This window comes from Astyanax mexicanus, chromosome 13 (assembly GCF_023375975.1).
Source record: "Astyanax mexicanus isolate ESR-SI-001 chromosome 13, AstMex3_surface, whole genome shotgun sequence".
Classification (NCBI taxonomy): Eukaryota; Metazoa; Chordata; class Actinopteri; order Characiformes; family Acestrorhamphidae; genus Astyanax; species Astyanax mexicanus.
Window position 1 is genome coordinate 42,640,532 of NC_064420.1, and position 25,622 is coordinate 42,666,153.

A 25,622-nucleotide genomic window follows, 5' to 3' on the forward strand; every position below is an offset into this window, starting at 1 on the left:
CATGTTTGATCAGGCAGGGTCAGGTAAGTTAACATTATAATGAGTCCAACAATGTCACTATCACTGTCATCTTCCAAAGTTCAGAGTCCAAAGTCCACAGTGACGTTAATACGGAAGAGCTCCACTGCATGTGAGTTAATGGTTGTGATTCCTGGAGGAAATTCAGCATACTTTTCTCTGTATTTTGTGCTTTTTTATTGGAATATGTCTCATACAGGTTTGATAGCGTGATGTGTGCTTCACTGCACTGTTAATTTCCAGGTACAGGTAAAGTACTACTGATTGTGGTGCTAGTCGTCAATCACTGCTCCGGTCATAGGTAAGACGTGTCTTCATTATCAGAATTTATTGTCTCGACTTATTTGGACGTAATCTCACCTAAAAGAAGCTAGTTTTATGGCAGTGTGGCTGATATCAAGGTTATATAGGCCTTATTAGATAGGCCTGAGGCTTAGCGTGCAGTTCTACTTAGTGTTCTCTTATGTTACTTTTGGCCTGATATGCATTTAATTTCAAATATGCATTTAAGTTCAAATATTTTTCCTTAGGCAATGTAGGGAAAAAAGTGACTGGCTGATTGACAGTATGTGATTAATTTCAACTATGACACTAAAGCTGATCTTTAAAAACATATTTTAACAAAGTTTATTTTTATTGTATATTTCTATTTTTCTCTTTATTGTAATTTGTTTTGAGACCTGCATCTAATTAAGATGCAGCGTAACCCTATGGTTGATGTAGAATCTTTTGATTTGTTTTTAGACCATTTTGCCTTAGGCATAAGTGGGTAAATGTGGTGTTTATGGAGTAAATATGACATGTTTTAACCACTCAGCTGTATAGTGCTAAACATATAGGGAGCTATATAGGGGTACTTTTACTCATAACAATAGTGGAATCCTTTGTGGCACTATACTATGAATTGACATGCCAAATGTCATGGGACATAGGCTTACTGTCATATCTCATGACTTTTGCCATCTCACATAAAAAAGCTACTAAACATTTTGGAGATGCTTTGGGCAAATTAAACTCAAAATGAATGAGTGAATAAACATGACAAATTGATAAATGGAGCTCAGTTAGCTACAGTACACTGAGGGAGAACATGAAATTTTTGGACAGTTTAAAAGTTTTCTGGATGTTTTCTGGAACATTTCTATATAATATTTTTAAATGTTCCTATAATGACACTGCAATATCAATTGTATCAGTTTTCATTTTTAGTTTTGGGAATGTTACTTTTAATGCTTTGATATTGATATATTAGATATATTTGATATTGTTAACAACATTGTGATTGAAACCATTATTATGTTACATGCTTTCAGAATGTTTCTGGAACACTATTTCTGTAATATTACAGTCTAACCTTCACTTAACCTTTTAAAAACATTTCTAAACGTTCTTATAATGTTTTGTGTTAGCTCGGATTGAACAGAAGCAACAAGGGAAGAAGAGAAATATCAGACAAATAGCAAATTGGGATGAATTAGATGAAATGGGGATGGGGATTAAAAAAACTGAGATAGTATATCTAAAACAGTTTGTATTGGTCAAGTTAAGTACAGTAGATGGGCTCATGTACAAAAAAATGAATGGGTCTTTTATAGGAGAAAAACATAATAAAACCTGATTATCCACCAAATATAACAGAATATAGTTTTATATGACATTGTTTCGTTTTCTTACATCATGTTATTTTGTTTGCCTGCAGATATATTTTCCTCACTTGAAACACATCATGTTCCCATGGCCAAACTAATAGTAGCCTATGCCCTGTGGGCAGTAGGAGGCCCTATGGGTCTTCATCACCTGTACCTCAGAAGAGATAGCCATGCTCTCCTGTGGATGCTCACTCTGGGAGGCTTTGGGGTCGGCTGGATGCGAGAGTTCTTCCGTCTCCCGGCCTACGTCAGTGAAGCCAAGAAGAAGCCTGAAGAAGTCAAACGTTCCTCCACCACTGCCCCACCGGTGGGCTTATTTCGCTTTGCTGGTCAGATCTGTGTGGGTATCTACTTTGGCTCAGTGGCTCTGATCAGTCTCCAATCTCTGAGCTTCTTCTATCTGATTGTGCTCCCGCTGAGCGTGGGGGCGGGCATCCATCTGGTGTCCTGCGTCGGCCAGCAGACATCTGACCTCCAGAAGACCCTCACTACCTGCATCATAACATCATCCATATTCTACGGCAGCACGCTCTCCCCTCTGCCCATCAGTATAGCAGCCAGTGTGACAGCAGCCAAGAACAGAAGATTCAAGGCTAAGCAACGTTCTGGAGGCCAGCCTGAGCCTATGGGTCAGTTGCACACATATATACATATATATAACAATATAACTAAAGGGGTAGGGGGTAAGCCTATAGTCTTGGACAGTAAGGAGAATTCCCATTTAAAGAAAAGGTTAAGGACTAGGCTTGATCGTTTTCTAGGAATCTAACACCAAAAGTCAAAAGCTGAATTATGATATCAGGTAGATGTCATAAAATTATAATTTACATGAGTTTTTTTTTTACTTCCTTTTATATTTCATTAAGTTTGGGCACCTCTGGTCAAAATGTTTGTTTCTGTAAAACTTTTTTGCCAACTTTTTGAGCTATATTTCAATAATACACAAGCAGCACAGCAGTGCCAATATTACACGTTTTAGCACGAACCTCGAGTGTATTTTTTGCGATTATTCCACAGTTCCATTATCACTGTTTATTAAAAGATTAAAATAGTTAAGAGGACAAGATAATACAATCTGTTTGGTTATTAAATCTCTGCGAGATAAAATAGTTCCATTGCTGCTCTGTTTGTAGCTCTGCTGTTTGGCTTGTAAGCGCTGCATCGTTGCTAGGTTACCTGTATGTGGCAGAGTAATACATGTAGAGATTCGGTTACAGTGCATTACCAGCTGATAGCGGCACTCATAAAGCGCCACGCAGCCAATTACATTGCAGGGTCGGAATTAACTAAGGTATAATATTGCATTATTTGTGTTCAGTACAGTTGTAGAGTGAAAGAGAGAAGCAGGGTGGATGCGGGGGAATTTGTTTATCCCTGGAGATTTCAGCTCTAAGCCTCTGTCCACATATTTTTGAAGAGTTTTAAATTTGTCTGTGTCTGTTCGGCCTTCTATCCACAAAAAAACAGCATTTTTGAAATCATTCTCCAAAGCGGAATTGCACAATGCAAGTATATTTTAAATATGGCTCTATTTTAAATACATCCTTACTCACTATATAGTGAACTCAATATTTCATATCATAAAATGACATAATCTACATGCATATATGTGACTTGTACTGTACACTACTTGGAGAAAAGTATAGAGTAGTAATTTTATATTAAACCTCTGTGTTCTCTTCTTTAACATGCTCATGCAAGCGTTTCATCCCGCTATAGACAGTACTGTTTTTTAAAACAGAGAGAATAAAATCTACATTTTTCTATCTGGATATGTGTTTAAGGGCGTCAGACTTGAATTAGCTTGTTAGGGATATAAAATGCTCACAATTATGATTAGGAAAGGCAAAGGGGTTCAGATTACAAAGCTTTATAAAAACTTTATAATTAACAGGAACAGGAGGGCTGGGAGACCCGTTCTATGAGAATTGCTTATAGAACAGCTAGAAATACTATTAAAACCTGGTAGCAACACCTACAGATGTATGACCTTAATGCTTCCTGCATCTTAAACATGAAAGCTTTCAAAGGAATGTGAAATCAAGCCACACAATTCACAAATCTCTTCTTAAGTCAATATTTAACTTGACGTTTTAAGATTTTTAAGAATTTTATTTCACTAATATATGCAAATAGTAGCATAATGATGCAATGACCCCCTTTTAAGAAGGGTGTACAAAGAAGACTGTAATTACTGAACTTTTAATATTTAAAAAATCTACATCGACAAACAAAGCGGACGTACCAGCTCATTCACAATAATGGGCTATTTGTGCTGTTTTCTCTGTTTTGGCATATCTAATGCAAATGACTTCCCTAGAAACGTATGGATCAGAGTAATTATGCCCTACTTAAAGTGAGTAATGATATTATGTCATTGTTGATGCTTCTGCCAATATGTTTCACTCCTCTGTTCTCTAGGGCCTCGTCTTTTTCGCCTGAGCCTGGCCGTGTTGGCGTTCTCAGCTCCTCTGGGATACGCCGTCTTTCACAACACCACGGCTACACTTTACTACATTTCAGATTGCTTGGCAGCGATCCTCGAGATGTTTTGGTTCTTCCCCTGGCTCAGGGGGGCCCTGGAGTATGTCCTGTTGCTGCCGTATCAGATCCTGTGCGCTCTGACAGGTGGGAGTTACTACGAGGAGAGCTGGAGGAAGGTGCTGGAAATACTTCTGAATGAGTACAGCAAAAGAGAGATGGATGCCCTGAAGGTGAGCAATGACAGCAGAAACACTGAACAAATCTGTAGTTTATGCACAATGGATGCTAGATTTTTTTTTTTTTTTTGTAGATTTAAAACCCTCAGTAAGTTTTTTTCCACTGAATTGACAAACGTATTGGGTCACCAATACAAGTGGAGTTGGATCTGTACACACTTTTAGACACTTTTTTTTTTAGCAATTAACCCCTTAAAATGCCTTGTTCCATATACAGGCTACAGGTGTAGGTGATACAAAACCCTTTTTTCTGCAGTAAAATAACTTATTTACACTCTGAAAAATTGAGGGCTTTGAAATCTCCTACAGGACACTTGGAGAAGCTGCCTGTTTTCTCTCTACTTCACTTAATAATTCCAGATCAGTAACAGGAATCAACCCAAATTCTGCATGTTTGAAAATAGATATATAGATATAGAAACTAGACAAACATAACGAAACTAAAGGTTTGGATGACATGACCTGTTTGATTTGTATTCAGAAAAAAATACTGATTTAAAAATAAAGATCAGGAAAAAGCCAGTTTTATGACTTTTTTTCATTATATTTTGACATGAGCAGATTTACCTAAATGTTTTTTCACATTTTCTATACCATTCTGGTAATTCTGGTAATGTTTTAAAATCAAAACCCTTATTCCAGATTCCAGTCCTGGGTTTTGTTCTTTCTGGATGTTGAAGGAGCAGTTAATGTATTTGATTAACCAAATAGCATAAAACCTTCCAGATATCACAGAGTCCAGCACTGTATCCTGGAGTTAAGGTCCAGATGTAAAACGCGTTGTTCGACTAATGTAAACATAAATTAACACAGTACAGTTAAATTAATTCCCTTAATAAGTTGTACTTAGTTTGAAGTATCTGATGGAATCTGTCATTATTAACTTTAACATGATACATTTCCAGTCTTTATTTATCCCCAAGAATACGTATGCTTAATCAGTTTCTGTGGCTTTAAAATGAATATACTGAAAATAAACTCTGCTCTGATTGGCTCTCCTAATTTATAAAGGATTCAGTCTGGATTAAATCTCAATATTGTCAGTGTTCAACAGTGTTCTCAGACCCTTAAATGCTAAATGCTTTGGGCCCTTAAATGCTAAAACCAATGCAGTAAAAAGATTGCATTCCAAAACTAAAAGATAGGCCACATTTCTTAGCAGCTACATCATAGAAGGCTGTTCCAAAATAAAGGACCATTTGAGAGCAGCCAAGAAATGCAGCCAACACTTGGAGAAATTTCAAGGACACGACGTATGTTTGCTTTTAGGTCCTTGTTTACCCACAGTTCTCTGCACATGCGCAATGTGAATAGGACGCATTTTGCATTAAGAAAGTGGTGGAAAACGCATCATCTGGAGTAGAGTTCAGTTTAAAATGTTTTTTTAGGCTCATTAGAGTGTTTAATTTGATTAACCAATAGGTCACTAACAAAGAGTCCTGTTTATGTCTGCTCTGCTTGCGTTTATGTTCCTGTTTGTACCAGTGTTCTTGTTTATGGTTTACTGTTTGTTTGTTTTCTGTTTTAAATAAATGTTACTTGCGTTAGCGTCCGCTCTCTACTGCTGTGGCAGCCGTGACACAAGCAACGTGCTTTATATCTGGACCTTGGCTTTGTAACAAAGCTATGAATTACACAAAGTACCTAAAAATGACCTTAACCCTTATGTGGTGTTCATATTTTTGTTACTTGTTTACTTTGTTTCAAATTAAGCAATTTTACATTAAAATGCTTTACACATGCTTGCTTCACCTAAATTGCAAGCAATATAAACAGCTTACATGGTTAATATTTGCCCTTTACCTTTCTTATGTTACATTTCTTTCAAAAAGTGCTACTCTTTTTTTTATTACTTTTTTAATAAAATGTAAAAGAAAATGAATTAAACTCAAGATATGAGTAGAAAATTTGTTTAGTTTTAAATTTACAAATGAAGCAATGTTTATTAACCCTTGGCCAAACATACTGTATGTAATATAAATGTGTAGGGGGGGGGGGGGGGGGGATGTTGTACAGTGTGTGTTTATCGAAAATGTGTTTTGATATATGTTTTTCACAAAAAATGAGCCAATGCCAATGAGTTTGAGTTAGAAAAATATTTTTTTAGTATCATTTGATGAAAAATAAAACGGGGCCCACAGACCTGAACACCACACAAGGGTTAAAACATATTCACAAAAATAACTTTACTGAAACTTACCTGGCCTATTTTTGGCTTAAACTACAGTATACAGTGTAACTTGATATAACTGATAGTAACATGCTTCACATTCCAAAACCACTTCTAAGTAAAAAAAAAAAACTGGAGGCTTAGTTTGGATGCTCTTGAGCCAGTTCTCTAACCCTGTCTGATCCTTGATCTTTAAAATCTTTAAAACACTGAGATACCATCCGCCATTCCATTCAGAAACAAGAGTACTGAGGAAATCTGACTACCTACTGGCTTCCTCAGTGATGTGAAGTAAATAACACTGATTATATTCATCTACAGTGGCATCTGTCATATATTAGGCAGCAAGGGAACAGTCATTTATTGATGTTCTTGAAGTTGATGTGTTAAGAGCAGTTAAAAAATGGGCAAGCATAAGAATCTGAGCCACTTTAATGAGGATTGAAGTGTAATGGCTAGATCGGGCTAGATGAATGGATTAGAACAACTCCAAAACTTCCAACAGGTCCTGTGAGCTGTTCCTGATATGCAGTAGCTACCAAAAGAGTTCCAAAAAGAGACAATCAGTCAACCAGTGATGGGGAAATAGGTGCTTAAGGTTTGTTGATGTTTGCGACACAGTAGGATAATGCAGCACAAATTACTGGAAAAAATAATAATATTGCTGGTCTTGTCTTTGGAAATCCACGTTAGAGCCATTATGGAAATCATTAAATAATAAATAAGATGTTGTAATGTTTAATGTTTATTTGAATATTTAATAAGAATGATTGTTGATTTTTTAGTAATGGTAATTTATGCGTAACATCAATCTGCTGAGGCATGCAGTTGCATTAGCCACTAGAGGGTCATAATACAACAGTCTTTGACTGTGACTACATGGAACTAAAATGGACAGAACCTCCCGGTACTTTGTAATCTGAGCATTTTGGTTTAGTAAACAGTTAAAACCTGAAAAAAAGTCTTGGGTCATTGACTTTATCTCATGGAACTAGTTACAAATCGAATTATGAAGAAACTGCACCTACAGTTCATATCTTAACAAGTCAGACCTATTTTTGTCTCAGTACCATTTTCTTTTATCATTTTACCAACAGCAAATACGAATTTACAGAAAAGACACACAACTGCCCATACCAGGTGCTGGAGTTTGGAATGTATGGAATGTTAATGCTGGACAGATTATTTTCAAGTCAATTACACCAGAAGAATACTGAGCCTTCAGGTTCAATGGAATTCCAAAAATGTGTATATTGCCCATTTCCACCGGTCCATAGTTCCAGAAGAGTTCAAACACCATATAAGACCATTTTCATAAGATAAAAAAATATAAGAGACAAAAGCTTATGTCTAGACACCAGAAATAGATATGGGTCATTCCATACCTCACCATAACTGACATACAACCTGTACTGAACATGATTTATTTAATTTATGTAATTAATTCAGCTATGCAAACTTTTAAAGCTGTGCTTCAGCTTTTTAGTAACAAATGTATGAATATGTTTAAAGTTTTTTTTTTCCATCAGAATCTAAACTGCATCATACATATTTTAACTTTATCTTTTTAGAGAATCAGCTGTCTGAACTGAGCTGAAATATTAACAGTGTTCAAAAAGTTAAAAAATAAGAATAATATTTTATATAAAACAGTATTATAGGACAGGATTATAACTACTTTCATGCTTCTCAAAAATATTTTATTTGTGTATTTTTTCGTTACATTTTTAAATTAAAGTGAAGTAAATTAAACTGATTTTGCTTATATGTAGTGATCACACAAGCCATAACTGAGTTGGTGTGGAATGACACAGATATATTTAAGATTACACTGACATGCCACATGTCATGGGACAGGAACCACTATCATGTCCCATGATTTTATCGATTCGATTCCAGGTTATGTTCAGTCAGAGATAGAGTGCGTGGTGTGGAATGACACAGATATATTTAAGATTACACTGACATGCCACATGTCATGAGACAGGAACCACTATCACGTCCCATGACTTTATCCCTGTCTCATGGAGGGATATGTGGAATATGTGTGAGCACTGAGAATTCTAGCCAGATAGCACCAGACCTGAGCCATACTTTCATAATGATCATACTGCTATTCCATGACTTCCATCATGTCAGCGTTGGGTATGTTCAGTTGGTTCATCACACTCTAATAAAATACTGGAGTGCTGAACACTTTGTTCTCTGCATTGTTCCAGGTGCTGTCAGTCTCTGAGGGGGCCACACTCGAGGAAATAACCACCAGCTACAGGGATCTGGTTAAATTATGGCACCCAGACCACAACCCCAAGCAGCAGGACGAGGCACAACAGATGTTCATTCAAATCCAGGAGGCATATGAGACACTTATGAACAGACATAGGCCACGAAAAAGGAAGTGATTTTATTATTATTATTGAAGCACTATATGTATTGGGTCAGAATACATGTTGGCTAACATGCCTTTGATTAAAAAAAAAAAAACTAAAGGGGGATTCCAGCTGCAGTGAAAAATAAAAGCCTTAAGCATGTCTGTGGTTTACAAAGAGGGAGACTTGTAGGTTTAAAAAAGAATTAGTAAAAAAATCCCTCTGATTATGTGTCTTGAAGGTGGGGGAAAACTAGCACTTTGGGGGCAGTGGGGAAACTTGTGAGCTTCTAAAGCTGTGCATTACAAATACAGATTACATATACAGAGTGTATGTTGTATTTTCATAATGGATGTGAGTTTCATAGTGAAAGAACACTAATAGATGAAAACACAATAAATAATAAATTCTTTAAAAAACTGTTGAAGCTGAGGGTTTCTATGCTAAACTGCATAATTTTACACAACATGACTAAAAACAAATCACCAATGCTATGCAAAAATACATTAAATAAGCTAAAGAACACTACACTGACTTGTGGGATATATGTGTGGGGTCTCCTGCACTTAATATAGATGTTATTTTTTGCAGATACCCACAGTTATAGAGTGTTCCATTCATCTGGCACCCATTCTTAAACCTTGCTCCAACTCCAATTCACATTGTCTTGCCATGAGCATGCTGGCCAAGGTTTAACCTAACTTCCAAGGCATCACCTCACAACTTATATAGGTGTGGGCATTCCCAAGCAGTCCCCCGAGAAAACACTTCATGACATGATAAACTTACCTTATGCTATCCCATGACCTTTGGCATGTCAGTATAAGGGACAGCTGTTAATTTAGAATTATTACAAAAGCTAAAAAATTGGTAAAACTGAGATACAAGGCGTTTGACTGACAGCAAAAACAGAAGAGCTCCCCCTGTCATTTCTACAGCTGCATGCTTGAAGGTCTGCTGCCACCCAGGGGCTACAAACAGTACCTGCTTTAAAAAAGTGTACAAAGATACAAAAAGATACAAAATTCTGCCCTTCAGAATGTTCCAGCATATGATTTTGAATTGGACTGCATGAATTAGACTGGATGAAGATACTGGCTGGATGATCTCGAAGAGCAGCAGGTGTCTTCAAACTTTTGACCACCTTGATCCCACCCTTTACATACCACCCCATTCCATTTTGGGATTGTTTAAGTAGGTTACTGTTTTTGCCAATAAATGCTACCAAATCCTCACAGCAATGTTCCAGCATCTAATCTTAAATTGGACTGGACAGATCTGAAAGAACAACAGACGTGTATAAATATTTGGCCACCTTGATCCCAATTTTTACATCAATCCCATCCCGTTTTAGGCATTATTACATTGCCTCTGAATGCTACCAAATCCCCTCATAGCAATGTTTCAGCATATGCTGTTGGATTGGACTGGATGGATTTTACAGGATGAAATAGGTGTCTACAAACTTTTGACCATCTTCTAAATGCTACCAAATCCTCACAGCAACGTTCCAGCATCTAATCTTAGATTGGACTGGACAGATCTCAAAGAGCAGCATGTGTTTAAAATCTGTTGGCCATCTTGACTCAGCCTTCCCATCACATTCAATCTTTAAGATTATTTAGGTACTGTTCTTGCCACTGAATGCTACCAAACCCTCACAACAGTGTTCCAGTATCTAATCTTAGATTGGACTGGATGGATCTTAAAGAGCAAAAGGTGTCTTTAAACTTTTGTCCATCTTGATCCCACCCTTTATATACCACCTCATCCCATTTTTGGATGATTTAAGTTACTGTGTTTGCCATGGTATGTTACCAAATTCTCACAGCAATGTTCCAGAATATTGTCTTAGATTGGACTGATCTCAACAAAGAGCAGCAAGTGTCCACAAACCTTTGTCCACCTTGTTCCCACTCTTTACATCCATTCCCATCTCATCTCATGCTACTTATATAGTTTGTATTAATTGCTACCAACTTCTTACAGCAATGTATCAGTATCTAATGTTTGATTAGACTAAGCTAACTATACTGGATGGATCTCAAAGATCAGCCAGCATGTGTCTACAAACTTTTGATCCCACCTGTTACATCCCACCTCGCCCCATCACATTTTAAGGATTATTTAAGGACTTTTCTTGCCACTGAATGCTACCAAATCCTCACAGCAAAGTTCCAGTATCTAATATTAAATTAGACTGGATGAATCTAAAAGAGCAGCACGTGTCTACAAACTTCTGTCCATTTTGATCCCACCCTCCCCTCCAGTTCAGTCCGCGCTCGATGCTCTCGGTTCTCGGGCTGATCGAGGGCTCCGCGGGTGGGTTACTCGGGCCTGCTGGATCCCGGAACTTGTTCGGGATTTTCAGGTAAAGGATCCCGGAGATGCGCGAGAAAACAGACCGCGCTCGAGCCACATAAACAACACGGCGGAGAGGGTCGCTCGCCAGGTGGGGAGAACAGCCGGTCCGGCGGTGTGCGGTGCCCGGGTTGCCGGTGTGTGGCAGCGCGTCGCGCGGGCGGAGAGCCGCGCTCGGTCCGGCCGAGTTTTACAGAGGCGGCTAACGCTAGCCAGCTAGCCGCGCGGCATCTGCCGAGTATCGGGTGCCATAGCAACGCCGACGGGCTCTCGGGCAACATTACCGCGGTTTAGTTCAGCACGGCCCAAACACGGAGCGGCTCGGGCCCGGCGGACCGGCCGAGCCGATACCGAGGGTCAGGCGGGCGGTGAGCACTGTTTGTGGGTCAGTTCGGCCGTGTTTACACGCCTTATTCCCCCAGCTGTCGCCTGCCGTTAGCTCGTTAGCCGCTGCCGCTAGCTGGCTCGCCTCAGCCGCGCAGGGGGAGACGGACAGCCGGGCGCTGAGAGCAGCGGAGCCTGGAGACTGACAGCACTGACAGCCCCGTCTGTACTGTTTATCCACCCGCAGCGGGCTTTAATCCACTTAAACACGCCTAAAACACGATATTCGGGCAAAGTTACTGACCGGGCTGCCTGTTGCTTGAAGTCGTTTTAAGTGTAGCTGGAATATTTAACAGGGCTGAGTCCGTCTCTGTCTGAAGCTCCAGAGTTAACTTTTCTGTTTTAAGACAAACAAATGCAACCTGACAACCAGTTTTAGCTTAAAATAACACCAGATATTTAAGTCCTAACTCAGCTTTAACTGGTAAAATCTCAAATTAAAGCTTTTTACATAATTTCAGATCAGCTGTGAAATGTTTACTAGGAATTAGTTACAGCTCTAGCTAGTACTCTATGTAAAGCCATACTGAATTGCCGTATACATACAGCTCTGGAAAAAAATGAGAGCACTTCAGTTTCTGAATCAGTTTCACTTATTTTGCTATTTATAGGTATATATTTGAATAAAATGAGCATTGTTGTTTTGTTTTATAAACTATGAACATTAATCCCAAATACCAAATAAAAATATTGTTATTTAGATCATTTAATCACAAAAAATGAGATATTGCTGAAATAACAAAAAGATGCAGAGCTTTCAGACCTCAAATAATGCAAAGAAAACAAGTTCATATTCATAAAGTTTTAAGAGTTCAGAAATCAATATTTGGTGCAATAACCCTGGTTTTTAATCACAGTTTTTAATCATGGTTTTTAACCACTCCTGTTGCAAGAATTCAAGCAGTTTAACTTGGTTGGTTTGGTGGCTTGTGATCATCCATCTCCCTCTGGATTATATTCCAAAGGTTTTCAATTTGGTAAAATATTTAGGTATAATAAATATTTTTTCAGAGCTGTATGTCTTTACTGTAGTTTAAACATAGCACAAAAAGTAAGAAAAGTGAGGAAATTTGTGTTTGAATTATTTGGTATTTCTTTGTAGCAACAATGCTTCTTAATTTCCCTTTTAAACTGTTTTGTGAGATGAGCAGTGGAGCTGAGTATATGGGCTGCGCCCATGAAAAATGAGCCAAATTGTCTCTCTTTTTGCCCAGCAAGGGTGGTGGCTTTTATACTGTTCATATCAATATCAGAATTATATTGCATCAACCTAAATTAAGAAATATATTGTGATAAATTTGCCATATCATCCGTAATACTGAATATCTGCAGTGACCGAGTATTCCCACAACGGTGCGCCCTTATTGTAAATGTAAATAATATTATTATTACTAGGTTAAACTCATCTTATATGTATCTGAAATTATATTTACGATCTAAACGTGCACATACTCCAAAAGCACACTTCAACTAATAAAAATCTTTACTACTGATATCTTAAATTTACATATGTAGCTACTTGTATGTGTGGACCTGGACTTATTGTGTTTCATATAACTAAATGGTAACAAATGACTAGTCAAAATTATATTAAGGAATGAGAGTTTCTGTTATTTCTGTGAATTGTAATTTTAATTAAGTTAGGACTATATCATTGCTGTCACACAAAAAACTTGCATCTCAAATATAGCAATTTATTAGGACAACACCTTCTTTCAGTGGCAATCCATTTAAAAAGTAACTTTAAAGCATTTCTATTGATCCATTCATCATATAATTTGGACGCATTATAAAGAACAACTTATGTTTATATATAACATGTTAGAATGTCAAAATACATCATGTAAATACAAATTGCACACTGTTGATTATTATTAGTATTAATGCCCTGAATGCTATTAATTAAGGTCACTTAAGGTTGCTCTTGAAATGTGTTGAACCAATGTAACCTATGTACACTATTTGATTTGGCGAATTTGAGCAGGCTATAATTTCTTGTGTGATCTGGTGGTAAAAATAATACAAAGTGGTATGCAAAAGTTTAGGCAGCCCTGGTCAATGTGAACAAGTCAGTAACAAACCTAAATATAAAGAGGCTCTGCTCTTCAATTGGAGTATGTGATTTATTTTACTATTAATGTTCAAATTTAAGTAAAACAACACTAAAATACTGAAACCAATAATACAAGCATAATGTGCCATTATTTTTGCACATATCATATTTGAGTTATTTAGTTTGCGCTGGTTTAAATTAAGACAATACACAGTTCTAATGCTTTAATATGTTTTATGTATTGAATAACTACTTTAAGTTGACCAGGTGTCATTGTTTTTAATATAATGCCACATCTGCAGTTCTTTGCATGTGATAATAACTGTCATTCCTCCTTGATATTTTCCCCCCTGCACTCTGATAGGTTAGATGTAAAGGGGAGGGCATCTTCTTGACTTATACGCTGCTTTTTTTTTTTTTTAACCAAAGCATTGTTGAAGACAGAGACTTGGAACCGGTACAAACGCTAGAAGATATTAACTTGTGGTATTGTTCTTGATGCCATATTAATTGATATAAAACATTTTGATCTTTTGCGAGAGTATGGGAGCAATGCTGCAAAAAACAGAAGTGCTGAGTTAGAAGGAGCAGATTATAAGTCTGTTTATAAGTGTGCCTTGCAGCATTTCATTAAATTTTCTCTCACAGTTTTCTCTTTTCTGTTTTTTTGTTGCTGTTGTCTTAAGGCATCTGGTCTGAGAATGAATGCTGACGATTGCAATGGCCGTTCTTACATGTCAGGTATTGGGAGGTCTTATTGATTTTATCTAACACAATTACTTACCTTTGAACCTCTGTAGGAGCTTAATCGTGTCTGTATGTGCGTGTGTGTGTTTGCAGGCAATGGAGATTCTTCGACAGAGCGGGAGTTTTTTGCAGGGCTAAGGGGACCTAGTGTGAGCACTCCTAACAGTCAGCACTCTTCGCCCAGTCGCTCCCTCAGTGGTCAGTACCTTATCTGTACATTTTTTCTCTTAATCTTTGAAAAAGACAAAAAAAAAAACTGCATGTGAAACTTAGCATTTGGCCGGTGTTGAATTCTCTAATTCTGTTACTATTGCTGTATTCTGCTTTCTTCTGCTGTTTTCTGTTTCCTGCTCATAAACCCATTCATAAGTGTCCACTCTGCTCGTTTTCCCATCTGTCTAGCTAATTCCATCAAGGTAGAGCTCTACAGTGATGAAGAAGCAGGTGCTGCTACGCTTGCAGAGAGAAGAGGAGGAGAGAGGGATGAAGGATGGAAAGATGATAAAGGGGACATCCCAGAGGAGGGGGTTGTGGAGGTGGGTGGAGGGGTTCGAGGCCAAGGAGGAACCGGCTGTGGCGAGATGGGCAGCCCCGGACCTGCTTCGCCCGGACCCATACGGCTACCCAATGGAAAACTGAAGTGTGACATATGTGGAATGATCTGCATCGGTCCTAATGTTCTGATGGTACACAAACGCAGCCATACGGGTGAGTCTCATGTGGTTCTTTGAATGATTTGTTCATTTTACAGTTCAAGATGTCTCAAATAATGATATATAGGTGCTTTTGCTGCAAAAAAATGGACAGGTGAGCGACCATTCCAGTGCAACCAGTGTGGAGCGTCCTTCACACAGAAGGGCAACCTGCTGCGTCACATTAAGCTCCATTCTGGTGAAAAACCCTTCAAATGCCCATTCTGTAACTATGCCTGTCGTCGCAGAGACGCGCTCACTGGTCACCTCCGCACCCACTCTGGTAAGTCTACCAGAAAAAATATATGTACAAATAATAATAACAGAATAATATGTGGTTGTATAACTTGCGGTAATGGCATGTGTGTGGAAAGAAAATAAAATTATGGGTATCACTTTATTTTGATGGTATATTTGTAAATGCCTCGTAGATGCTTACCCAACATTAGGTTGTATGTAAATGTTTCTCTAAAGAAGTTAAACCTAAGCCTAACCTCAGACTTGAATTAATCCTTAAACCATACCTTAACCCAAACCATAATTTAAACCTTAAATCTAACCCTAAACCTAACCCTAAAATGTTGAGATTAGAGTTTTGGTTGAAGTAAGGTGTAGACATTAAACAGAGAATAATTTACTTTCACTGTAGGGTTTAGCTACATTTGACAAAATTGAAAACCTCTGGAATATAATTAAGAGGAAGATGGATGATCACAAGCCATCAAACCAAGCTGAACTGCGTAAATATTTGCACCAGGAGTGACATAAAGTTATCCAAAAGCATAGTGTAAGACTGCTGGAGGACAACATGCCAAAAACTGTGATTAAAAAACAGGGCTTTTCCACCAAATATTGATTTCTGAACTCTTAAAACTTTATGAATATGAACTTGTTTCCTTTGCATTATTTGAGCTCTGCATCAGTTTTTGTTAATTCAGCCATTTCTCATTTTCTTCAAATAAATGATCTAAATGACAATACTTTTATTTGGAATTTGAGAAAAATGTTTATTTTACTGAAGCATATACATATAAATGGCAAAGTCAAAGAAACTGATTCAGACTTCAACTGAAGTGGTCTCAATTTTTTTCAAGAGCTGTATGTTTAGTTGAATGTCAGCTAAATGTTAGTTAAGCATATATTAGGCAACACATGCTACATGATACATGCTATAGTGTTTGCCAAAACAAACTATCTGCACTAAAAAGAAATACTGGCAAGCTTCATAGACTGGAAGTTCTTATTATGACTACACAGTTTTGATGGTCTTAGACTGCAGGTCCAAAAGTATCCTGGCACCCTTCTAATGATTTCTTGTTAAAATAACCTATTGCTGACATGCATTTTCAGTTACATACACAGCTGGTGTTATCTCCGTAGAAAACCATTGGCAAAAGAATAGGATGTTCTGCAAAGACTATAGTCACCATACTGCATGCCAAACATCGGCTAAACTGATATAAAGCCCCAGTAATGGACTGTAGAGCATTGGAACTGCAGTTACTAGAGCGATAGGTGATTTGGAGTGGCACTTCTGATCCAAAGTTAATCACCCAACATTTATTCCTAACCTCACTAATGCTTTCTCTCCTGGCTGAACACGATCAGATCCTCAAAGCCATGTTCCAACATCTGGTGTATCCGTTAATACCTGCTAATACCCTCGATTTGAAAAGAAACATTGGATGATCAGGTGTCTACAAACTTTTGGACATATTGTGAGTTACTGCATGAGATACTGAGAACTATTTTAAAACAAAGCCTCAAAAAACAAAACGTCAGCTGACCTTAGCGCCGTCCCCCCCCATGCTCTTGTCATGACATTTAGAAATATTATGAAAACAGGATATCCTGCTTATGCTTTCAAAATGTTGATGTGCATTTACCTGTAATAATGTGAAGCAGGCAGGGTGCGGTGGCTTTCTTACCATTCCTCTGAATACGGGCACAAAGGTTCGGAGAAATGACTGCCAAGAGTCGCGGAGTTCTCCGAAATGACGTACATTTGCCCGTGCGGTTCATTTGTTTTCCTCTTTTCAAACGTCATTGATGAGAAATATTTTCTTTTATTCAGATAATTTTTCGAAAATGATGAGAGGAGAAATGATGAGTGTTAGTTTCACCCTGGAAAAGGCTGTGTGATCAGTCTATATCTGCTTTTCAATCAATGGAACATAAAAAAAATCCTGAGCGATTTCATTGGAAAAAATGTGCAGGCGCCAAATGTCTGGTAAAATTCAAATAAATTTGGTGATTAAAACAAATTTATTCCACCTACACTCAGACCAAGCCATTACACGTAATTTAGGGGTTAACATGACCTACAGAAATGACATGTTTTGTTGGTTTACTACAGGTTTTTCTCGTTTTTAGTCACAGGCAGATGTATACACACAGTCTGAATAAAAATGTTTATATAAATTGTATGGACAAAAGTATTGGGACATCTGCTAATTCATTGTTTCTTCTGAAAACAAGGGTATATAAAACAAATTGTTGGAGTAAATGTCTCTACTGTCCAGGGAGGACTTTCTACTAGATTTCTACTAAATTTCTATTATTAGAGCTTTATTCTTCTTTAGCCCACACTTGGCATTAGGCATGGTGCCAACAGGTTAATGTTTTCAGAAAGTCCTGATCTATTAACAGTACAGGGACTAGACATGCTATGTGTGTGCATGCATTTGCACATCTATGTTAGTAATGGGTCGTTTTACGTCTACAGTTTTTGGTACCTAAAACTGTTCTGGACTGAAAAAACAAAATTTGATCTGACCAAAAATGGTACACTCAGTGTAGATCAGCTAAAGCATGATTTGGAAATGTTGTACCAAAATTGGACTCCCATTGGTGGCACAACAGATTACACTGATGATTCCTGTATCTACTGTAACTGTAGAATACCCATTATTTATTAGCAGGAATAAGAGGAGTCCAAGACTCATTCTGCTGTGTGACACTCGTGCACTTGCACTGAGTCAGAGTCTGGCAGAGAGGCACAACACCCATACAGTCAATGATGTCAGGACAGGAAAGTTTTGTAGTTTGCTCAACTGCAGTAATTAAACTGCCGTGTGAAACCAAAACTAACTAGACCTAATATGTACAATGTAACAAAGACTTTGGTCCTGACTTTGGTTTTCTGCAACTGCTGCTGGCTGCTAAATTTCCTTCGGGATCAATAAAGTATCTATCTAATCTAATATGTCATCTAAATGCACTTAAAATTGCTGATTGCTGTTATAAAAAGGGTGTCCACATACATTGGGATGTATAGTGTACATTTGAATTAGTTATAAGGCCCTCTGACTCTCTTCTTTAATATAGTTGACTAAAGTCTCCTTGTTTTCCTAACAATTATCATTCTTTGCTGTTTCAGTTTCCTCACCAACTGTGGGAAAGCCCTATAAGTGCAGTTACTGTGGTCGTAGCTACAAGCAGCAGAGCACACTGGAGGAACATCGAGAGCGCTGCCACAGCTACCTTCAGAGTCTGGACCATCAGCCTGCTCACAGCACCCAATCTGCACAGGGTAACTCAATCACACATCAGCAGAACTTAAATGAGGCAGTGTCTGTGTCTGTGTCTGAATTGTGATGCGTATCGCAATTCAGGGGTTAAAATTTCTCTAACAAAACAAGTACAGCCCTGTTATCTAGTGTTTGGGATTTAAACACAACACTAAAATTAACCACTTTGCCTCACACCAATCTTTACATGTAAACTAATCGTTAAAAAAATATCTATACTGTGTTTTTGCAAAACAAAAAATCTCAATACTCAAATGCACCACTATTTGTACAGGTGAGGAGTCTCGTAACATGGATGTGATTCCGGAGGGCCTAGTCCAGCCCTCATCAGAAAAGATGACCTTCATTGAACGGGTGGCTAACAGCATCACTAAAAGGAAACGGTCGACACCTCAGAAGTTTCTGGGTAGGTTCCTTCAAAATTGTTGCTGGAAGCCTTTAGATTAGGCTCAGTTTATTAAAAAAACACAGGGCTGCTTCATATATTATTATAACATTAAATCAGAAAGACTCTGGGGGGAAGGCTATAATAATTCAATTAAAATGTGCAGTGTTTCTGCTCAACTTCATTTTATTTGTTAATATACATCCATTTCAGCATTTCAGGCCCACATCACTTTCTAATAAATGCTGGAGCAGTAAAGCATTTGCCTTTTTGTAATGCTGCCATTCCTTCACACAACGTTTAAAACATGTTTAGGCACTGAGGATACCAAGTAATTAAGTGTTTTAGGTGTTATGTTGTCCCATTCTTCCTACACACAAAAATAAATACACATTTTAAGTGTTGCAACAGTACAGGTTGTTGTCTTTGCATTTTCCATGTCAAAAATTCTCCACGCATTCTCTACTGGAGACAGGTCAGAGCTGCAGGCAAGCCAGCCCAGTACCCATTCCCTATTCTTCTGCAGCCATGCCTTTGTAATATGAGCAACTTGTGGTTTTGCATTATCTTGTTGAAAAATGCATGGACGTCTCTGGAAAAGATGTGGTCTTGAAGGCAGCATATCTTACTCCAAGATCTCAGTGTGCGTTTCTGCATTAAGGCTGCCATCAGAGAAGTGTACTGACACAACCCCACATCATGACCCAACCTGGCTTTGGTGTAGACGTGGTTATCTTAAGGCTTTTGTGTCACACATATTCTTCCACATTTCTTTATTTTTTTAAATTATATTATTCTTTGTATGCAGGGAGAAATGCTTTCCCGTTTTCCTTTAAGGAACATTATTTGGAAATTGTTGGTTTAGAAAGTGTTGCAGGCCTGAAAGGCAGGTTTAGATGTATATTAAAAATTTTAAAGAAGTTGACCGGATAAAATGAGAGAGCTTGGGTTTATAATGCAATAAATTAATAAAGTAAATGCAAGAAACACTGCATTATTTATTTATTTACTTATTTATTTTTTATTTGCATTTTCCATACAATCTCAACATTTTCTGTTTGGGGAATGTCATTGCTCTATATAACACTGTGCAAACAGGCACTCTAGTATGCCACATTTTTTATTGTGTTCTGTGGAAATCCTGACCAATCTCAAGTGCTCCCACTGAGTGTTATGTGGGTGTTCTGACAAACTAAGGCAGTCATGTTGTGTGAATGTTTTCTAGTCAGGAAAACGCAGGCCATTCTTTATTCATGTTACATTAGTAGTATGTAATACCTGTGTCTGTATTAGCAGTACAAGAATGTACAGAATAGAGTACATTGAGTCTTCAATTAACAGCTAAACTGAACTGACAGCAGCCATTAAGAAGTAGGACAAATACTAGTACATACATATACAGACCTTTAGTACTAAAGTACACTATTGACAAAGTACTTTTTCTTTACTACACATCTCTGAATACTACATATATATGTATATTATTATAATTCCTGTCTATATATAGAGGACACTTTACTGTAGTGTTTCATTTACTGTTCAGAAACTTGTGATTTCACCTGTATTTTGCTGCTGTAGTCTGACCTATGACATACGGGTGTGTGGTATTTTCCCCTGTCCATGTAGGGGACAAGCACATGCGAATGAACATCTCAGAGGCAACTTATGAACTCAGCTCCAGCCCTGAGAAAGAGCGGGACATGCTGGGTTTGCACGGCGGCAGCGACCCTGCATCTTTAGTGGGTGTAGGAGGTCGTTATTTCCGAGGACCTCGAGGAACAAGTGAAGACATGGATTCTCCGCAAGGCATGCGCCTCCCTCCGCCTCACCCGGTCTGCATGTCCGAGTTCACTCCCGTCATCAGCTCCGTCTACCCCCACATCACTCCCCTGGGCCAGAGGCTAAACTGCGGCGGGGGCGTGTCCATGAGTCTGGCCGGACGTGAGGCGGGCGAGGGCCACGAGGACGTGCCCTCGGGCCGCAGTCACACCGCCTCACCCAGCAACGGATGCCAGGACTCCACAGACAACGAGAGCATGGCGGAGGAGCCGTGCATTGTGGCCAGCGTCCCACCTGCCGGCTCCAACCACCACGGGCGGGAGAGGCATAGCCCTAGTCACGCCAAAGAAACAGACCTGGAATTAAAGAGGGAAAGGGAAGTCCCGGGGGCCGTGCAGACGGCCCCTGCTAAAGGGAGCCCGCGGTCACCGCACGCCTCCAGGGAGGCCATGCAGGTGGTGGACGGCGAGGGGCAGCCGGTGCGCACCTTCCGCTGCGAGCACTGCCGCATCTTCTTCCTGGACCATGTCATGTTCACCATCCACATGGGCTGCCACGGCTTCCGCCAGCCCTTCGAGTGCAACATCTGCGGCCACCGCAGCCAGGACCGCTACGAGTTCTCCTCGCACATCGTCCGCGGGGAGCACCAGGTGGGCTGAGCTGAGCCGAGTCGGCTGGAAGGGCTGGTTCGTATGCGGGTGGGTGGGACGGGGTTTTGTTTGTTTGTTTGTATGTCTGTTTTCTTCGTTTTTGTTTGTTTGAAAGGGGAGGAGGGTACTGGCAGAGAGGCGTATGCTGCTTTGAGATGACACGGAGTCCAGTTTGGTCTGCACCAGATTTGGGGAGGGGGGGGGCGGGCGGGGTCAGAACACATGAGCACTTGCTTTTACTGTTAAGTGAACGCCAGGCTGGCGTCTTTTCCTGTTGAGGAAAAAGATAGGCACAAAAGGAGGAGATTGGCCTGGTGCTGAGCGAGATCTGATGGCGAGAGATCAGATTAGAACAGAGGGAACGAATCCCACCATCCGATTGCACTCCCAAATCAGTTCTTTTGGCAAGACGCAGCTGTTTTGCTTTAGAAGTGCCTTTCTTCAGTGGGGTTTACCTTTTCTTGGTTAGTTAGAGAAACTTGGTGCTTGGAGGAGGCAGGGCCGTTGAAGTCTTGCCAGCAGCATTTCCACACAGTCTGTGTTAGAGGTTGTGAATGAGCGTGTGTGTGGAAATGTGTGTGAGAGAGAGAGATTGCGAGTGACTGAAAAACAGAGAAGCATAAAAGCTGAATGCTGCTGCGTGAGACCCACAGTTGTAGACTAGTTATAGCCTATTTTGCAGTAGCTCTGAGGGGCTGTGGAGTTTAGAGGACTCAGGGAGGAAGCAGGGGACTAAACGGGGAAACGTGGAGTAGCAGCGTGGGCTGCAGGCCTCTTTAGGGCTAGGAGAACGAGGAGATCAGTATGTTAGCCATACAAACGGAGCACACACACACACGTATTGCCTTAATTAGTTGCTTTATATCAACCCTATATTAGCTAGTTATTGAATTGCATGGCGTTTTATGCTGGCGGTTACCGAAGGCACAACTCAATTCAATTGCCTGAGGCAAGTGGCGGTGTGGATAATTAAGAATTTGGTTAAGCCTTGGATAGTTGTTTATTATTACCTTCTTCAAAAAAAAAAATCAGTGTATGCTACATGTCTTATTTAAGTGGAAATTAACTTGAAATATTTTGCCTTAGTTTGCGAGTGTACAGCAGCGGATAACCTTTGTCCAGGTCAAATTCTAGGACTTGGACTTGGTGGTTTCCTTGTGCCTCAGATCTTGATTGTTGTTTTTATCTAGGTAGACCTCACCTCAGTGGCGATGATGAAGTTTATTGAGAAAAAATACAAAAAAACACAAAAAACTACAAATCTTCAGGAATAGAGAGGGGTTTTTGTATCGTTTTTTTTGCAGTATGAAGTCCCCCCCCCCCCTTATATCCAGCCTGTGCAATGAAATTGAAGTGGAAGTGGAAGATAAAGCGAAGATCAACTGGCTTCAGTTAACATAAGGTACGTTGACTCTACAGTTGAACTGTAGAGTTTATTCAAACTGGGCTAGAAAATGTAATATATATGTACTTGGCAGTTGAAAACTGGTGTAGTAGTGAAGCACTGAGCAGTGAATGGAGCCTTAATAATGTGCTGGTGCAGATCAAACAAAGACCCATATCGCTTTCTGTGACTCTGACCGAGGACGGTGATGGTGACGGGGAGGGAGGGAGGGAGGGAGGTGGGGGTTGTTACCTCAGAGGAGGTTTGCACTTTTCTAACTCTCTGCTTAAATATGAGTGTTTTGCTGGGGCTGTCGGGTGGGCTCGCGGGCTCTGGGGCGGGTGGGTGGTTAGGCGGGGCTGATACTAAAAGGCTTTAGGGGATTCTACAGTACTCACTGGTGACTGAGCTTTGGAACATATTCTTTTGTTTTCTGAAATTGCTCTATTGCACTGATTTCTGATAAAGAAAATTGCTATTTAGGGAAAATGAGTAACAATTTGATACAAGAATATGTAGGTTATACAGACCAGATAAACAGTGTGTTGTTTTTAAAGTTCTATAAATACTATTTTCCTAATGAAAGGGGGTCATTGTCACAAAGGTTTCAGAACAGAAAAATTCTCCTTGTGTTGTAAAATTGGTGCTTGGTTGTTTGTGTGGCTTCAGCCCTTGATATTGGACTTGTATCCTGTACGCTTGTCCTGTGTGAACATGTCCCATATGAGTTAATGTATCAAGGTACACTTAAACCCCCAACAACTATGGATTGCTGCTTTTTTTTGAGTTGAGGGAAAAGAGTGGAACTGTTGTCGCAGAGTTTTGTACCGTCCTGCCAAGGTATCGTGGCCTGTTTTAGTCCTCTCTTGCACAATTTGAGCGAAACAAGTACGAGACTACGTGAGAAACTAAAGCACCAATGAGCGAAGTTTGAAAAATATCAAAGATTTTTTCAGAGGTTTGTTTGTTACCACCTTTTCTAAAGTGGACAGTTAAGCTTAAGGATACTTCGATATTGTAGCACGTTGTTTGTCACTCAGCCTTCGTGAAGGTGGTCAGCTATTTCCCAAACCTGCTTACTGACGTACATGTGATGAACCACTGATCAAGTGTTATACACCTCCCGCTAGCTAAAAAACGCACCCAGAAACCTCTTTAAGACGTGTGTGTGTGTTTGGATTCAAGCCAGCGAAGGCCTACAGTGTGAATGATTTCAGAAGTCAGACGATAAACGAGACCAAAACCAGTATTTCTTTCAATAGCTTTGCACCCTTCATAGCTGAAGAGAACTCTTCACACCTCTTCTTCTACCGTAGACATTTAAAATTTTACTTGAAGTTATTTAAGAAAAGAAATCAAATATATAATACTTTAATGATGCACTTATTAATGGTTGAGATGAAATTCTGTAAATAACTCTATGGTATGTATGAGTGAGAAGGTAGCATGTGTGCTTATTTGTTTGCTGGAAACCTGGAACTGTTGAGCTTGTAAAATATTTAGCTGCAAATTTTACCAGTTTCCTCCAGCCCTGACCTCACTGTTTTCTCCCCAAACTTTTCTTTCCCTGAACCCAAACGTGTGATCATGAACTTAAATGAATATTTTTAAATGAACTGTGAAGTGACCATAACATGCAGCGAGAGAGAAAGAGAGCGCGAGCGTTTTGGTGAGGCAGGGATCGAGCTCCCTTTCATACTTACAGGCTTTCTCCTGGGTTCAATGTTTTTAAAGGCTTTGTGAGAAAAAAAATATGTATATGACAAAGAAAAAACTCTTTACCTCAAATTTGTTAAAATATAAAAAACTGCCTCATGTTCTTTAAAAACGGTGTGTTGGTTTCAAGAGGTGTTGTTTATTTGAGTTTGTTTTTAAGGAGTGTAACCCAACATTCAGTTGAAGTAATTTTTCATGTCCAATAAAGTAATATTTGTTGTATCTCCTGTTCACGTAAAACTCTCAACTGTCGTTTCCAACTCTGCCTGGTTTCATCAGTCAGATTCATTTTGTTTAACTTCTTTTTATATGGTGGGAGTAGAAGTATTTAGTGAAGTTTACTCCAAACACAAGAATAAATCAATATCGTCTGATGCCAAATATCATGGGAGTCATAGGACATCAGTATGTAAATTAATCAGGAAGTCATCCCCACCTATATAAAACTATGGTGTTTTCTTGTGAATAAGTTTAAACCCCAAGGTCGAACAGGGCAAGATATCAAATCATGGGTGTTGGAGTAAATTTGTGTGAGCATTTAATCCTCCTTAATTCACAGTGTCACATGAATACATCATAAAAGGTATTGTATGACCACCCCCAGTAGGAGCTAATGACTGTAACTGGCCCCATCTGGCTAGAATTGTCTTTATGAGTAGATAGGACACTGGCAGAAATCACATCCATATTCAGTGCAGAAGACACCACATACAGGTCCCACAGGTCAGTGCAGTCTTCGTTAGGTTCTACAGGACATAACACTAGATCTTGTTCCATGTTACTTGGAACAGAAGCATGTTAAGTCCCAATTCATTTGTTCCCAAGTATACATTTGTGAGGCTTGCTTTCTGTGGCACCCAATGATTTTCATATGAAGTTCATATTTAAGCATTTCAAACTTAGTTTATGTTTATACCTTAAAAAACCAAGTTACACACACCCAACCCAGATATGGCATGCATTAAATGTCCATTTTATTCATAGTGGTTTATCCTGACCACAGGACCTCTCCTAG

At 39.1% G+C, this 25,622-nt stretch overlaps 2 protein-coding genes across 8 annotated transcripts; both read left to right on the plus strand.

Moving 5' to 3' along the window:
- Positions 1-106: 106 nt before the first annotated feature.
- On the plus strand, positions 107-9,353 carry dnajc22 (DnaJ (Hsp40) homolog, subfamily C, member 22). 4 transcript variants are annotated; one of them, XM_022676893.2, is made up of 5 exons: positions 107-130; positions 218-319; positions 1,718-2,296; positions 4,089-4,381; positions 8,777-9,353. In XM_022676893.2, exons 3-5 carry the CDS (start codon positions 1,753-1,755, stop codon positions 8,957-8,959), a joined length of 1,020 nt encoding a protein of 339 aa, XP_022532614.2. In that variant the 5' UTR covers positions 107-130; positions 218-319; positions 1,718-1,752; the 3' UTR covers positions 8,960-9,353. The 4 variants fall into 4 exon arrangements, with proteins under 4 accessions (XP_022532614.2, XP_049342357.1, XP_007246812.3 ...); XM_007246750.3 differs by having other exon boundaries at positions 112-130; positions 262-319; XM_049486400.1 differs by lacking the exon at positions 218-319.
- A 1,778-nt stretch (positions 9,354-11,131) lies between these two features.
- Positions 11,132-24,829, plus strand: ikzf4 (IKAROS family zinc finger 4). 4 transcript variants are annotated; one of them, XM_022676887.2, is made up of 8 exons: positions 11,132-11,378; positions 14,411-14,465; positions 14,565-14,669; positions 14,874-15,179; positions 15,252-15,446; positions 18,543-18,695; positions 18,968-19,099; positions 20,705-24,829. In XM_022676887.2, the coding sequence occupies exons 2-8, from the start codon at positions 14,426-14,428 to the stop codon at positions 21,514-21,516; spliced, it is 1,743 nt and encodes a 580-aa protein (XP_022532608.2). In that variant the 5' UTR covers positions 11,132-11,378; positions 14,411-14,425; the 3' UTR covers positions 21,517-24,829. The 4 variants fall into 4 exon arrangements, with proteins under 4 accessions (XP_022532608.2, XP_022532612.2, XP_007246810.3 ...); XM_022676891.2 differs by having other exon boundaries at positions 11,214-11,297; XM_007246748.4 differs by having other exon boundaries at positions 11,232-11,378; positions 15,279-15,446.
- The last annotated feature ends 793 nt before the right edge of the window (positions 24,830-25,622 follow it).

What these genes read in the sequence shown, in the direction of transcription:
- dnajc22 (XM_022676893.2), top strand. Translation starts at nt 1,753, where the DNA reads ATGGCCAAACTAATAGTAGCCTATGCCCTGTGGGCAGTAGGAGGCCCT. An exon ending in AGGCCAGCCTGAGCCTATGG is followed by an intron (nt 2,297 to 4,088) that starts GTCAGTTGCACA and finishes TCTGTTCTCTAG; the next exon opens with GGCCTCGTCTTTTTCGCCTG. An exon ending in GAGAGATGGATGCCCTGAAG is followed by an intron (nt 4,382 to 8,776) that starts GTGAGCAATGAC and finishes GCATTGTTCCAG; the next exon opens with GTGCTGTCAGTCTCTGAGGG.
- ikzf4 (XM_022676887.2), top strand. Translation starts at nt 14,426, where the DNA reads ATGAATGCTGACGATTGCAATGGCCGTTCTTACATGTCAG. An exon ending in TGGCCGTTCTTACATGTCAG is followed by an intron (nt 14,466 to 14,564) that starts GTATTGGGAGGT and finishes GTGTGTTTGCAG; the next exon opens with GCAATGGAGATTCTTCGACA. An exon ending in ACACAAACGCAGCCATACGG is followed by an intron (nt 15,180 to 15,251) that starts GTGAGTCTCATG and finishes AATGATATATAG; the next exon opens with GTGCTTTTGCTGCAAAAAAA.